At 43.5% G+C, this 15,625-nt stretch overlaps 1 protein-coding gene across 1 annotated transcript in view; it reads left to right on the top strand.

Annotated features, from left to right (window-relative positions):
• The window catches only part of ofcc1 (orofacial cleft 1 candidate 1), a 190,650-nt gene that overhangs the window by 131,937 nt on the left and 43,088 nt on the right, over nt 1–15,625 (top strand). The window contains exons 14-19 of the mRNA XM_069667856.1: nt 3,030–3,178; nt 3,332–3,446; nt 4,240–4,525; nt 5,893–5,898; nt 11,535–11,605; nt 13,383–13,516. Of these exons, the coding sequence (XP_069523957.1) occupies nt 3,030–3,178; nt 3,332–3,446; nt 4,240–4,525; nt 5,893–5,898; nt 11,535–11,605; nt 13,383–13,516 (761 nt within the window). The remainder of the gene's footprint in view (nt 1–3,029; nt 3,179–3,331; nt 3,447–4,239; nt 4,526–5,892; nt 5,899–11,534; nt 11,606–13,382; nt 13,517–15,625) is intronic.

Below are 15,625 nucleotides of genomic sequence, written 5' to 3' on the forward strand. Positions count from 1 at the left end.
TTGATTTTAGGGGGGGATCTTCCATAGAAGCCGTGCTAATCTTAAAAACCCACATACTCGTTTTAGATCGTCGATATTGACCAGTGGATTAGAAATCTCTGTTTATTTTTATTCAGTGACGATGTTTGCACAGTATGAAAGATTCACAAGAGAAACCTTAAAACAGAAGCCACTAAATCCAGTGTCCCTCCTGATCCCATAGAGTTTTGTGCCGGCTCAGAAAAGGGCTTCTTCAGTGTTCTGATGGCAACTCTAAAGGCCTTAGCTGGAGCATTTAGCACATGTGGACACTGTCAAAAGGCTGGTGGGCGTATTCAGTGAGCGAAAGCATCCTGATAATATTGTCTCCAGCTCCCATAAAACATAAAGGATGGGGTAAAAGCTGGCATAAACTGAATGCGGACCTGGGATCTGATTCAGAGGTAAAAAAAGGTTTAAGTACGGCATGGTAAATGCCTCATGTCACTCTTCCTTCCCTCCTCTCTTCGGCTGCGCTTTATAGACAAACCTGTTGTTGTCCTCCTCATTGACAGCGGTGGAAACGCAGATCAGATTTGTCTGAGACTATCAGGATTGGCTTGGATGTTTTCTCTCCCTCCTCTTGCCCACACTATAGCGTGCGATTTCGGGAGTGCTTGCAGTGCCTTCTAAGAGGAAATGAGGAATTAGTGATGGTAAGAGGAAGCCAGGAGCTTATTTTCCTTTCCTCCCTCTCTCTCCCTCTTTTTTTTTTCATTCACCCTTTGCTTTGTGTGCCTGGGTTTGGATTTAGAGAAACGGAGCAGTTTAGCAGGAGATGTCTCGGATACACTGGCAAGTGGGAGCAGTCGGGAAGAGTTGGGTCCACCGTCTTTATGCAGCTGTTACACCAATGAGAAAGATGCTGTTTTCGTCCCCTTTTTAATCTTCTGTCCTACATTTTGGTCATTTTGGAAGTAGGGCTATGAACTGAGTCACCTTAGTGGAGCTGTTTTTATTTAAGTAACAAAACATCAGCAGGCTACACTGTAAGGAATTTCACTGTAACGACAGGGACGGAAGCAGAGACGGCAGCATTTTTACTGTTATTTTACAATACTGTCATTTTAGATTACATTACATATAGGTTAACTTGGTTTTACGGTAATTTTGCAGTGTATGCCAGCATGTTACTGTTTATTTACAAAGCAGTATTTGTCATACATTGATTTATTTAGCCACAAAATCAACACTTAACACCACTTGATTGAAGTGCTCTCGCTCTCAGATACACTCGGGTGATTCCAGGTCCTCACTCCGTTCCGAAACTCTTCCCGTTTGCGGCTACAGTCGACTCTACAATAGCACAAGTAAACACAAGTCAGCTACATCTTCACTTTTGGTCGAGTAACTTTAATGGCGCTTACTTTACTAGCTATTTTTCCGGTGGCTTCAATTGAGTCGAAGGGTACCGTAGGCCTACCTTATTTACAGAACTGTTTCATAAAAAGGCAGGGAAACTGCCGTTAACTTTGCTGTTAGCTAACGTTAGCTAACATTGCTCGAGCTACAGGGCAATTTTTGCAACCTGACCAACTAAGACATGATCTGAAATGGCAACAGTTCAATAATCATGCTGATAAAGTCATGTTACCTTCTTGGCTGAACTCCCCGAGGACTGCACTCTCTTCCCCGCTGCTTCGACAACAAGTTATGCTCAGGAACCGCCACACGCCACTCAAGATCATATTTCAGCTTAACAGAAAATATAGTTTTATGCTATTAAATAACAGTTACTTCCTGTTGTAAACCGACCACATTAACTGTAAATTTACAAATATTTTGGCGGCTATGGCTCAGTGGTAGAGTTGTCTCTTAATCGGAAGGTTGGGGGTTCAATCCCTGACTGTTACAGTTGCATATCAAAGTGTCCTTGGGCGAGACACTGAACCCTAAATTGCTCCTGGTGGCATAGCCATTAGGTATGAATGCATCGGTCATTAAGTCTCAGATGTACGTCACTTTGGATAAAAGCGTATTTATTATTATGAAAAACTGTAAAATACCATTTTAAATCCACCATAAATTCACAGCAATTTGTTACATATATTTTTTTAATAAACAGGATATTTAGAGTGGTTTAAGGAGCTCCTCCGACAAACCTCTAAAACACATCATCTAGTCTTCCTCACATCAACAGCACATATACTGTACATGCAAACAGGAGCACGTGTCTGCATGCAGCCACTTCACACATGCACACAAATGACTATTTATGCAGGTCATATTTCTTACAGTAAATGAATAATGTGAAATATCCTCAATATCCATAATCTGTGATATTATGCCATAAATTTGTGTCCTGAGTCAGACACTACTACCCATCATTTCACAGGTGCGTACCAACAGCAGATTATCATGGGGAGGGGAGGGATACACATGATTTATGTGTTAAAACAAGTCCCCTGCGTTTTCCATTACAACTAATAAAGGAATAAAATATTTCCACCCGGTGATGGATGAAGCGGCGTACACCTCACTGTCAGTTCATTTTTTAAGCAAACCCACCGTTCTCTGGGTAAATAAGAATGCGTGTTTGCCATCGACTGCTAACTACTAACACTTTTTGGTTCATGCAAGATACCCTTAATAACATCAGTTTGATTGATGGTGGCCTCAGTGCATCGGAAATTCAGTAACTGTCAGCTGGGAGACTACAACGGCAATCTCACCTTCTCCTCCGCCCTGTGTTTGATGCCTACAGTCTTTATCACTCCAACATCTCCTTTTAGGCAATTTGCAGAGTTGGACGGGTATGAACGGCAGTTAAGATGCCTCTTTAAGAACACGGAAATAAGAAAAAGGAGGATTTAAGACTAGGATGTAGATTAAGTTGCTCCCTGAGGGCTCCTGTCCTGTTTGTTACCCTCACTGTGTCTGTTGTCATTGGCTTCATCTATGTGCGCTCCCTCATTGTCTGTGTGTCTGCACATGTGTGCAGACGTTAGTGTGTGTGCCTGCAGGCGTGCGTTGAACTGTGAGTCTTTTTGTGCCTTACTATGTGTGTGCAGATCTTACCTGCAGCCTGTGAGGTCGTCCCGTCCATGGTCCTGGTGTTCCGACTGATCGCACTACCAGGACAGAGCAGACACATGAGCTCGGTGCTGGCTTGGGGGGCATTTCCTGTTTGTGGGACGAGCTTTGGTCATGTCCAAGGGAGGTGTGTCATGGTTGAAAATCACTGTTTTTACATGAAGGAGTTTGTCTTTTGAAGAGTATTTTAGGTCACTTAATCACTACAATTCCCAGCATAACGTCATGAAATCATAAAATCTGTGCAGTGACCATTACCTGTTATGTGTTGTTGACCCAGGTTCAAAACCCCTCTGCTCAGGGGGGAGCCGCACACACAACTGGACCGCTTTAAAGAGATTGAAGACCTCATCTCATCTGATCTAGACCACTGGCTATGCAACCTGTACTTCCAGGTGCGTGTGCAATTAAGAAACATGCTTGTTTCCTCTGAACACTCTTATCTGCTATTTCATATATTTACAATGCTGTGCATGTATGATGGTTATGGTTCTCATGTAAAATCACACGTATGTGTGCGCATATCTTTACCCCCACTCTGGCTCTCCCCTATTATTTGGGAGTTAGGATGGTGGATCTGGATATTTGGGGGCTGGATTTTTGGATTTTGTATGATAAAAAGCTTTTAGAAAGCAATTGGAAATTGGCCCCAGAGAGCAAACAAGAACCACATCTTCTCCCAGCGATTCCGGATGCATTTGAGCTGATGCATTGATTAGATTAGTAAACATCTTAATTGAATTAAAAGCCAGAACAAAGCCCTCCGTCTTGGGTTTGTGTCTTTATTTGTCCCTTCGACTCTGACATGTTGTTTGTATTACTGCATTATTATTACCTCCGATGCTTTGATTTGATGTAAATACCCATTTGTTGCACTTGTTGTTGGAATACAGCACAATCGGATGTGCAATATTGGTATTAGTCACTTTTTAGTCTTAATTGAATTATTTTATAACATTATGGCACACTATGACAAACACTAATAGATGGTTATGTGCAGTTTGATCACTTACACCTGTAGTGTAATTACACAGACATGCTGTGTTCCCACAAATAGCAGTGATGCAATGGAACAATATGAACATAACTGCGGATGAAATTAACATTGAGAGGTTATATTAATATTCACTGAACCCATATGTGCACCTCTAATAAACACCTCCATTGCTCCATTGCGTTGTTTTTCAGATAAAGAGGCTCCCTTCCGGGGGTCCAGAGCGCTGCATCACTGTTTCAATCCCCCCGTCTGACCCCCAACCCGAAGACCCTCCACAAGGCCAACTGCCACCCCAGCCCCAACCTCTGTCACAAACACAGCTCCGTCCCCACTTCATCCACCCCCAGTCTCAGCAGCAGCTTCATGCGGGCCCCAGCAGCCGAGCGGGAGAGCCTGCTGTGGTACGCTCACACCGGGGGTCTCCTCTCCACCTGTCAGCTGACTCTGCTTGCTCTTCCTCATCTCTGCCAGGTAGGGGTCCAATGTTAAAACCCCCGACTATGCCACAGTGGGGAGAAAATGTCACCCTAATGTCACCAGCGCTGGGATGAGAAGAATGGCAGGCCTCACTTCCAGCACGTCTCCACTGAGGTGAATGTGCTGGAGGGAAGGGCTGGGTGGGCCAAGCTTGACAGACAGAAGTTACATCAAACAAAGGATGTTTTCTCAGTTAGATTATATGCAAAAAGCCAACAGATACACTGTAGCATTAGTGTTAGTTCAAGCAAATGTTTGAGCAGCAAGTTCAACACTGATATGCCCAGCTGATATGCTTGTAACATAATAGATTAAGCTTTTTGATAATACTGCCACCACTTTAATAAGTAAACAAACCCTGTTCTGTATGATGAGAGGATAGAAGCTTTATATAAACTAATTATATGACAGAAACTTGAATTTAAAGTGATAATCTCAATGACTTTCATGTAAATAAATGTCTGTTACGTGACTATCTATCGCAGAATGAGGTAACACAATGGTGACTGAGCCTATGGCCCATGGATGAAAGCCTTTGCATTTGCATTATTACTGACTGGGTGTCTGTGGCGACATTCACGGAAAAAAACACAAGCGGCGCCCAGTTAGCGTTTTCCATCACCCAGCAGTGGTTGGTCTGCCAGAGAGGGTAGGCGGAGCTAAGCAGCTGCTTTCCCGGTCTCTGCAAGTGTTGTGAGTAAACAGTAATCTACTATGGCTGAACAAACAAAAGCCTTTTTTACACTGCCAGTTCAAGGCGGGATTATTAGGCCTCTGTTACGTTTCGTCTTCTATGTAGAATTCACAGAGGCGTATTGGTGGGGCTAAGTCATTCCGCCTCTGAGCCGGCATCGGAGGTAGTAACAGAGGCGTAACAGAGGCGCAATGGCGTCTGTGTAAACTGTAGAGCTGGCAGGGCGGAACAGCGCTGTGTGTGCGTATCTGTTTGTTTACACCTCGCACTCGTTTTGCTTCTGCAATGCCGGAACGCTATTTAAAAACACACACTGGGGCGGCTTTACGCCGGCATTGCTTGGTCCAATGTAAAATAACAAAGGTGGCATGAGGACGGAGCTTTGTTACTGCGCTGAAGCAGAACTGCAGTGTAAAAAAAGCCTAAAGAAAAGGTCGATGACTACAGATGCAACTTCAAAAATATCCAAAGAAAAAGAAACAAATTCGACACTCATGAAGGCAAACAGTCTGAGAAGGAAAGCGACCGTCAGTGAGGAAAATCAAGAGTTACAACATGAGCAAACCGTGGACGTCATACATGCGACACACCTGGATATCTGGGAAGTGTGCTACCACAATTACTGTTTATCCTCATAGGTGCCGCCAAAGAGAACGAAACTGAGATCTTTGAGATTACCGCTTTAAATGTAGACGTAAATACAATAAAAAAAATTCTGATTACTACTTTGATGTTGTTATCGTTCCCATTATCCCCTGGAATATTCAAGTTTCATCATTTTCTATCACTCTAGTTGTCACGATCACTGGTGCTGGAAAAGGAGAACCCAAAAGCACGACAATCAGGCAGGCAAGTTGAAAGGGAAGATCCGTTTATTCAGTCCAAAAAACCGGCAGAGTCAAAACCGGGAGATCAGTCAATCAGGCAAACAAATCCGACAAGGGGCAGGCAGGTATCCGAAGTCCAATAAGGCAAGACAGGGTCAGCACTAGAAGGCAGAATAGAAAATACTGGAAAGCTTGGCAAAAATACACACAAGACAATCTGGCAGGGATCAAGTGAAAATGACTAGAATATATACTGAGGGACTAATGACCAAATGGACTGCAGGTGAGGAGATGGGCGGGGAAAACCAGGTGAGGGAAATGAGATGATTGCATGGCAGGGAAGAAAGGCAGGATCTGAAATGACAGGAGAGTTAGTGATAAGACATGAACCAAATAAGAAAAAACAAACTAAGAGTTAGTGTAACTACGTTACACTAGTGGACTACAACAAAGAATGAATTACTTTAGTTGACAAATGAACTATTATAGCAACTGTCTAGTGGCTCAGTGGTTAGTCTTTCTCCACAGCACCTCTGTGGAGCTAGCATGTTTCCCCTCGCGTTTGCACGATTGTCCTCTGGGTGATCTGGTTTCCTCCTACAGTCCGAAGACATGCAGGTTATTTTGATTTGAGTCTTACATTCCCAGGTGTGAATATGATTGTTTCCATGTTTTAGTCATGTGATGGACGGGTGCTCCTTTACTTTTCTGTAAGAGTAGGCTGGGATAAGCTCCAAGATGATCCTGAAAAAGGTAGAAGTCTACCCAGTAGATGCTTTGATTAAATATTCCAATGTGGTCACCCTGCTTATCAGGTGGTCCGAAGAGGTCATACCATGATTGTAACCACATTCAGAGGTGGCTAATGACTTCTGTTAATAGCAATTTGGATCCACTTCCTCATTTTGAAACACTGCTCTGGTTTCAAGGCATCTTAAATCCTGTCCACTGCCAGGATTCAAGTTCAGGCTCATTTGGTATTGATCTACTACAAAGGCGACTGGCTAGCTCCTTTGTTATTAATACATCCGCCTTTTTTTTTTTCCTTTTCTTTTTTTCGCACGCACAGCTCATCTTTATTTAACAGTCCTCAAAAGTTTCTGGGGTGCTCTGCTTTAAACATCACACAGGCTTTTTAATTACAAATGAGTTGTGACAGGTCTGCTGGGTAGCACCCTGGCCCATTTTAAACGTGATGCCGGCTGACAGCTTGGCAGTGTTCTCCCAGCACTGAAACATGTGGAAGAAATTGGTCTTTTACATTTCACAGCTTGTCGCTTCCTCCGCCGACTGACCTGTGACCCCCCACAGAGATCCTAACGCCCACAAGGGAAGTGTCCCCAACGAACTGACTGCCTTTCCAGAGAGAGGTAGGGAGAGAAGGAGGGAGGGAGGTACACGCTATGGGAGATTTATGTTCTGCCACACAAGGAATAAGGTACCAGGTCTGGGCTCGCACACAGACGTGGACGTCAGCACACACACATTCTCGCAGCCAGGTGAGGAGGTTGCTCTGGAAGTGAACCCGATCCGTAAATGTCGGATCAAAAGGTGTCCCAAGCAGCACCTCATCCACACCGAAGCCTAAGCCGACCTGACGTCTGCGCCTCATTTGCATACAGATCCGTTCATTTTGCATTACCTCTGGAGCGAATTATGGCATTCAGATGGGGAGATTACGTCAAGGCTGAAGGGAGCGATTGAACGGACAACTTTAACCTAGCCAAAAAATGGAAATCCAATTCAGCGCGGTAGAAGAAGAACAAATTACGCCCTGTTCCCGAGTCCTCTGTCAAGTCTGGGGGTTTCAGACATTTCCTTCCCATTTCATGCCTCTCTGTTTCTGATGTGCGCCGCGCTGAGAACGCTTTCTCTGCGCATGTGACGCCAGGATTTTCCTCATTACCCATTTGTCTCAGAATCAGGACGCGTATACGGAGACCCCTTGTCATTGGGATAACATAACACACGGCAGAGCTTGACAGTGAGACAGGAAGTTTGTATTCCTGAGGCCTAAAGTTAATTAATCCCTGTAGAAACATCAGGATGTGCGGTGAAGTGTCTATTACAGAAGAAAACCTGACATCCATATCCAAGAGAATAACTCTGACAACTTTCAATCATAATATCACAACAGCACTGAAAGTGCTATTATGGGGGCTTTTAGATTGACTTGATCATAATTCAGATTTACCTCGGTTGACTCGTCGAAACATAATAGAGTGAATAGAGCTTTTTAACGTAGTGATTAGCTGGAGGCACGCTGGGTTAAGTGACCTTTCACATTAACTGAATGATCCAGTTACATTGGGTTTGTTTGAACCCAAATGACTAATTAGATTAGTGTCTCGTTTCATGATCGCCTTTAGTGGATCACTGTGAGCACGCAGATGATTCTGCCATAACTGTATCACTGCCTCATTTCTCTGCCTTTTTTTTTCTGTCATTTTGTATTTTTTTTTTTTTTTTTTTTTACAAATGCATGGTAACATCCATCCCCTTGAGCACACATGGTGATTTCGAGGATTCCTCATCTAATGTCTTCTTTGGAGCGCTGCCCTGCACTTTCAGGATGTGCTCCCCTCCAGGCCGGTCCCAGTCATCAGTGTTGCAAACCACAATGTTACATCATACCGTCTCAATCAGTCGCACTCTGCATCCCCACGATTAATTCAACAATGTCCGGATTCCGAACGGATGGATGCAACCTTTGAAGCCTGTTTGCGGAGATACACATGTAAACCCTTACAGTGGGTGTAGTAAACAAGCCTAGAGGACCGCACATGGGGGACAAATACAGAGCATATGGGACACCCAAAGGTGACACAGTCTTGCTTTCAAAAAGCAAAACTCCCAGTTTTAGTGTGATAAGACAATTGCAGGAAAAATGACAACAGATTTGACTTTCAAGAGCAGCAAAACTGCATGAAAACAGCCTGCAATACGAGTCTGTTATTGTCATTAACGTGCTGGATTACAAAAAAATAAACTCTTGTGTGAAACGACACCGAATCCTCGCAGTATCATAGCAACCTTAACACGAATCCCGACATGGACTCAGGGGTAATCCGTGAGTCACTGACCTTCAATCCCTCTGTAACTTCGGACCAGTCATCAGGCAATTAGGGGCCTAGGTGAGCAAGAGCCGCCATCGCAGCCTGGTTGCATCTCACCGCTAACACAGTGATGGGGTCTCGACAGAGTTACGGCCCTCAGGCTTCTCTCTCTCCTTGGTCTGTTTTTGTGTGTACGCAAAAAAGGAAAAAGAGGTGCGTTGAGTTATGCACTTGTGAGGTACGCTCATTTGTATTTTTCTACCCTGGAAAATGTTAGTGCATGTATGCAAGTGTCTACATATTAATGTGTTTGTTTGCATGCCGTTCTGTGTGTGGGTGTGTCAATGCAGTGTGTGCACTGTATGAGTATGTGTGCGTGTGCGTGCTGGACTTAACACAGCTCAGAGCGCAGGGGGGTTGGGGGTGGGGGGGATAACAAGGAGTTTGTTGTTGGCCTTGAGTGCCCGAAGAGGCTGAAGTTGTGGCAACTCCAGCGCTCCGAGTTCACAGACGTAGCCCTCAGCTGTCGAAGCTGTCGATGGTGTCGAAGCCGTCGATGCTGCCTCCGCACTCATTCTGGTTCCACAGCGTCTGCGCATTAGCAAGCGGGGCCTGCTGTAATGTAATGAGTGTGTGTGAATGTGTGTGTGGCTGTGCGATGTAAAAAAGCATCCTAATCCATGGTGGTCCAAGTCTTGTGAATCCACGGCTGCTGCTGCTGCTGCTGTTGCTAATAGATTTGGAGGTGTGTGTTTATACATGTGTGTGTGTGCACAGGCATCTGGCCATGGGCTGCATCTCACACAGACACACACTTTATTGTAATTATTAGCTTTTACTAGGAATATTAGTGATAAACCTTTAACACAATAGACTTAAACTTGAGTGAAATAATTTTTGGATGTTCTCAAAGTTATAAAAGGAGGGTATTTCGTATTTTCTTTCGAGGTGAAAACAGTTTAAAAAACAAAAAAAAACGGCCAACATCTCACTTTTTTTTTTGTTTATATCTTGTTTTGTTTTATGGTGATTTAAGAGTGTAAAAAATCGTGTCACAAAGTCCATGCTTTGGGTTTTATTTACACATTTAACACAACACAATTGACTGTTGCTGCTATTTGATTTCTAAAATTGAGTATGCACTTATATAATGTCGTGAAAATGTAGAAAAATAACACATTTCTTATCCTTAGAACAGACCAAATATAACCTTATTACCTTATAACTGTAGGCACTCTGAGTGTTTATAGCAGCAAAGCGCTGGTAATTAAAAACTACATCTGTGTTAGGATGAAATCTGATTTCAGACTCGGTTAAAAATAACAGCGAGCAGACTCCTCCTGCCATTTAAGTCGATTTAAGCTGTCAGTAGGATTTCTTATGTGTCGCCTATATTTAAGTTATTATTACTGGTATATTTAATCCTGCAGCAAGAGAGAAATTATATCATCGCAGAGGTTTCCATATGTATTATATAGATGTGACTGGTTCCACGAGGGGGAGAAAAAGTTTCACATAGTGAGATTTTTACATGTATCAAGCTAAGGTTTACTTAATTACAACCTCCAGGCAATGCAGGAACCCTTTTTTAAATTCTGTGAATGTTAATATGCTAAATAATGCAGATCTCCGACTCTTCAAGCATGAGACACACATCTGGCGGCTTACCATTTAAATTACAGCAAAAAAAAAAAAAAAAAGAACGAGTGAGACAGATAGGGAGGAAAGAAAAAAGAGGGTGAGGATGAAAAAATACTTCAAAAGTAATTTTCCCAAGAAGAGAAGAATAGGAAAATGTATTACAACCAAACTTAATTTCTTTTTCCATTTTTCATCATTTCTAATTGCATACATTACAGCGATGAGGCTGGAGAGGTTCAGCTCCGGAGACTGTGGGAGACAGAGTGGCAGTGGGAGCTGCGTTAGTTTTAACGTCACGTCCTTCTGCACAGAGAAAAAATCTGCTTTTGTTGCTTTTGCTGCAAGTCTCCAGAAAGTGAAGCACAACGTCTTCACTACCTGCCGAGGAGAAGACAAAAGCAGCTCTTGCAGTTTGTTCAGGAGGGCAAAGAATATTTCATGCGATTTCTTGTTACACTGTAAACAACATATTTTTTTTGCAGTGGTATAACAAACATAAAAATATAGACTTTTAACTTATTGAGGTGTATTTAATTAGTCACAGTGTTAATTATTGTACTTTTTTTTTTCAATTTTCCATTAATGCTGTTTTTGCATACTTTAAACAACCGTACTCCCGCAATCATTTGGATTTGTCTAATATAAATATTCCTAAAGCAGCCTTGAGCCTCATTATGATTGCCAGATGTGCTTTGCAAAAGAAAAACAAACATGAACCTTTCTTTCTTTTTTCACACTCACTGCTCATAACTTCTCTGTTTGGGATGCAGGCAAGAATTCCTCCTCGGGAGCCATTTCTGGAAACACGGGAGAGAAGAGCGAGCTGTGCCAGGAGAAAGCGGAGGGTGGGATTCACTACAAGGTAACGCTGTGATTTAAGGGAAAGTATTCCCACCCTTGAAATGAGCACCCTCTCTCCGCTTTTCCCTTCCCATTCCTTTCCCGCCCCTCTCTGCACCCCTACACACACCTCCCCGGCTTATTATCTGAGATTTGTCAAAATACATTTCACACTAACAGGTATTTTTCAGCCTTCAAAGCCAGTTTTGATCTGCTTGACAAGCCAAAGCAGCTCAAATTCTGTGAAATCAGCAAAGCCAGCCAGGCCTCCCTTTTTTTTTCTCTCCAAGCCGCTCTAAACACGCCTCTTCCTGTGCTACAGAGGACTTAAGCTAAATTAATCAAAGCCTGCATGTTACCTGCCATACTTTGAAGTGGTAATTGTAAAATTACTCTGTGTGCTGATCTGGCATTGCTGCCTCGCGGTCCGCCCCTTGCCGTTGTGCCTCGGCTGCGGCCTTTTGTTGTTGTGATGTTATTGTCGAGGTAGTTAGAAGCCTAAGAACAAGCCTCCATCTGTCATACACACACATACTGTACACATCCTCCCCTTCTGTAGATGCCCTCCAAGTCTTTATTCTTCTTTACCTCCTTCTGCTGATGTACAAGGCCGCCATTAATCAGTGATGACCTGTTAAATAAATGAGTTTGTTGATATGAGCTTTTATTTCTCCGCAGCCTCTGTAGACCTTTTTTTCTTCTCCTCTCGGCCCTTTCTTTAAAACCTCGCTAACTCTGTCAAATGTCGTGGTGTGGAACCCAGTTGTCTAATGATTAAGTGGAGTGATCTCCAACCTGCCCCAGCCTGGGAGCGCTAGGGATCAGATTTCAACCCTTCAACCTGCAGTGCAGCCCTAATTAAAATGAATTTTCTCCAGGCGACCACTTTGCCCACAGGGCAGGAATCCAGCTATATACGGAATCCGCTCTTAAGGTATTGCATTAAATTTATTGTTGGGAGACACCGGAGAACATTGGGGTTTATATATCTCCTGCTTTTTTTTTCTCCTCCCTGCTTTCTCTCCCGCTCCTTTCCACCTTTTTATTGTGATCATCACTCTGGAATCCAAGCTTGCTTTGGCAAAGATTGCCCTATGAAAACGGATGGAGCTTTTATGGGGCCCTGCCCATTTACTACTTCCTGGGCCTAGTTTATCTCAGAGGGAGAAACAGAGCGAGGGAGAAACGGAGGAGAGGTAGAGATGGAATAATGAAATGGAGAGAGGTAGAGTGAGACAGGGGGGAGAAGAAAGAGAGGGGTTGCTTATTCCAACTGTGGATCTCATTAACATACATCAGCGAGTATTTCACAACTTCAAGCAGTAAGGCACTAAGCCCACCCAAGGGCAACACAGGCAGGGCTGACAGGGCCAGGGAAAGCAAGCCGTTAACATGTTGGCGGCTTAACAAATAATATCTGCTCCCAAGTACCTCGGTGAAATATTTAAAACCCCACTTCCTAACTCCATTTGACTGTGTTTATGACGATGACAGTAAACGACTTGTGTGGAAAAAAACAGTGCCAGCTGCTCAAATATCACATATTTAACGCCGCGCTCACTGTACTGCATGTTCTCCGAATGAACTCGACTTGAATGATGGCGTGCCGTATGCGATTTTGCCGTCATTCTTGTCTCGTGTCAATTGAGGCGCGGTTGAGATATAGGAGAGGCTCCAAAGTGCCACGCACACTGTCACTGTCACCGTGTGCATCCCCCAAGATAAATTCAGAGGCCTGTTTCCTGCTTTGATTACAAATGACATCCGCATGTGTTCCCCCCGATTTCTGCTCCTCACAGAAGAAGCCAATCAAGAAGACAAATAGCTGCGGCCCCAGCATGAGCGGCAGCAGCGCACCGCCACGGCAGGCAGACAAACAGAAGATGCGGAACCTCTCGGCGGAGGAGATGGAGGAGTATACATTCTCCCTACAGTAAGTCTCACCACTCATTATCCCGCCTCAGTCTCGCAACATTCAAACGTGGAAATAAAAAAAAAAAAGAAGAGAAAAACGTGGGTGACAAGTGGATTCTGCGCCTCGCAGACAGTGATGTGCACGGCATCAAGGAGATGCACGCTGACAACTAAATGTGCCTTGAACACCTCACGTACGAGTGAAGATACAGTAGTCACATGTGTTTCAGGGGAAATCCAAACTAAATGAGGTTGCATCTGCTGTAGCTTTAATCTTGTATAACTCACTTGTAATTTGTCAACACAAGCAAGTCACAGGGAGAGTCATCTGCAGAGCCTTGTGGCCTAAACTGAAAGTCATAACCTGCAAGAACTTTGTAAGTCTAGAAGAGCAAAAAACTTGGAGCTTTGACCTAAACTCAACTTTTTTGCATTAAAATGAATGTGGACAAAAATGCCTAAAATGCAGGGGGGAAAAGGGAATTATAACTTTACATTTCACCTTTTTTATTTGCATTTTTTAAGAGAAAACAATCAGTTTCTTTCACACTAATTTGCATGTAGCCAAATCAAACATAGCTCTCCCCATTATGTCACTACGTGCTTTATTTGTTTCCCACTCCTCTGCACGGCAACAAAGGAGGTTTGGAAAAAAACTTGTTTTTCCTCCTCACTGTGGCTTACAGCATTTGATTTTAATGAGAAAACTGGGATGTATGAAATATAAACAAAGCAGGAAGCACTAAATTTCAAACACCTCGGCCAAACGTGTTAAAAGCAGCGAGGTGCAGCACTGTACGCCCATGGAGCATCAAAACAGGCTGAAAGCAAAATTGCTTATTTCAACAAAAAAGTCACAGGTATTTGTTTTTATTTGAACGTCAAGTAAATTAAGGGGAGGGGATCAGCACACACACTGCTACACTAGGGGCGAGAGAGAGAGAGAGAGGGAGGGAGTGTGTGAGTGTAAGAGACAGAAAGAGAGCTCTCCCTGGAGATTTAAAAGTACCCATGTTTCCTCATTTCTGGGAGTTGGTAATTTATAGCTGCTGGTCACATATTAAACAAGATCAGAGACTACTCCCTGACATCTTCTGAACATACTGGGGGAATTCAAATGATTACCAGCGTATCCTGCCAACAAATGACGACACAGGGACTATCTGGAGGGAGAGCGAATACAAAACGAACACAGAGACCCAGGCAGGCTGCGCACAAAGGGACACAATTAAATGGTTTTCACGATTATTCATAGTGCCGCTTTTTTACCTCTGAGCAGTCGCCGGGTTCGGTGAGATGAGACGTTTCTGTCAGTTATAGGTACGGATTGTATTGAGTCGGAGCCCTGGCGGTTCCCTGATGCCCTGTGAAGGGGCTGCTGCTATTGATTTCATCTTTACAAGCACACACGTTACAGTATCTCTGAGCTGAAGGCGCCTTTTATTCCTGCCCTCGCCTAATCAGAGCATTAGAGAGATACAGTGCCAGTGTTGGCTTTCAGAATAAAGTTAAAGACACTGAAATCTCAAAGTCGCACCCTCACTCGTACCCCCCCACTGTGCTGTTTGACTTCCTCTGGGCTCCTCTACATCACCTGAGGATGCAGACGAAAGCGATTGCTTACTGATTCTTTATTTTTGTTGCCTTAATGATGTCATCTCCATCTCTTCTGGCATTTTTTAAGAGCTCTGTTTGTATCTCTTTTTATGTGCATTAGTGCATGTGCGTGGGAGTGTGTTTGTGTTTATGTGTGCATTAGTTCTTGCCTGTGTGCGTGTGTGTGTGTACAGTACGTGTGCACCCGAACGTCTGTGTATACATGTATTTTATGTGGGATGAGGATTCCTGCCGCAGTGATTGAGGGATATTACTGCCATCTATTGAGCCACGAGAGACTGAGCTCATTGAGATTTTTATAGGGCGTCCCGACACGAAATGTGCAAATCAGATGCTCATGCATTATTAAGCAAACACTTACAAACAGTAGGATTCGGTTTGGAAAGTCTGAGGATCCCAAGTAATCTTTTACACGATGCATTTATTTCCAGAACGTCACAGTCTGGAACACTTTATGCTTAAAGTGAAATAAATGTTAAAGAATGTATTGGGATGAAGCAGGTTAGTTCCA

This window comes from Semicossyphus pulcher, unplaced genomic scaffold (assembly GCF_022749685.1).
Source record: "Semicossyphus pulcher isolate SPU_LCO1_2020_fin unplaced genomic scaffold, fSemPul1.0.p SCAF_18, whole genome shotgun sequence".
Classification (NCBI taxonomy): domain Eukaryota; kingdom Metazoa; phylum Chordata; class Actinopteri; order Labriformes; family Labridae; genus Semicossyphus; species Semicossyphus pulcher.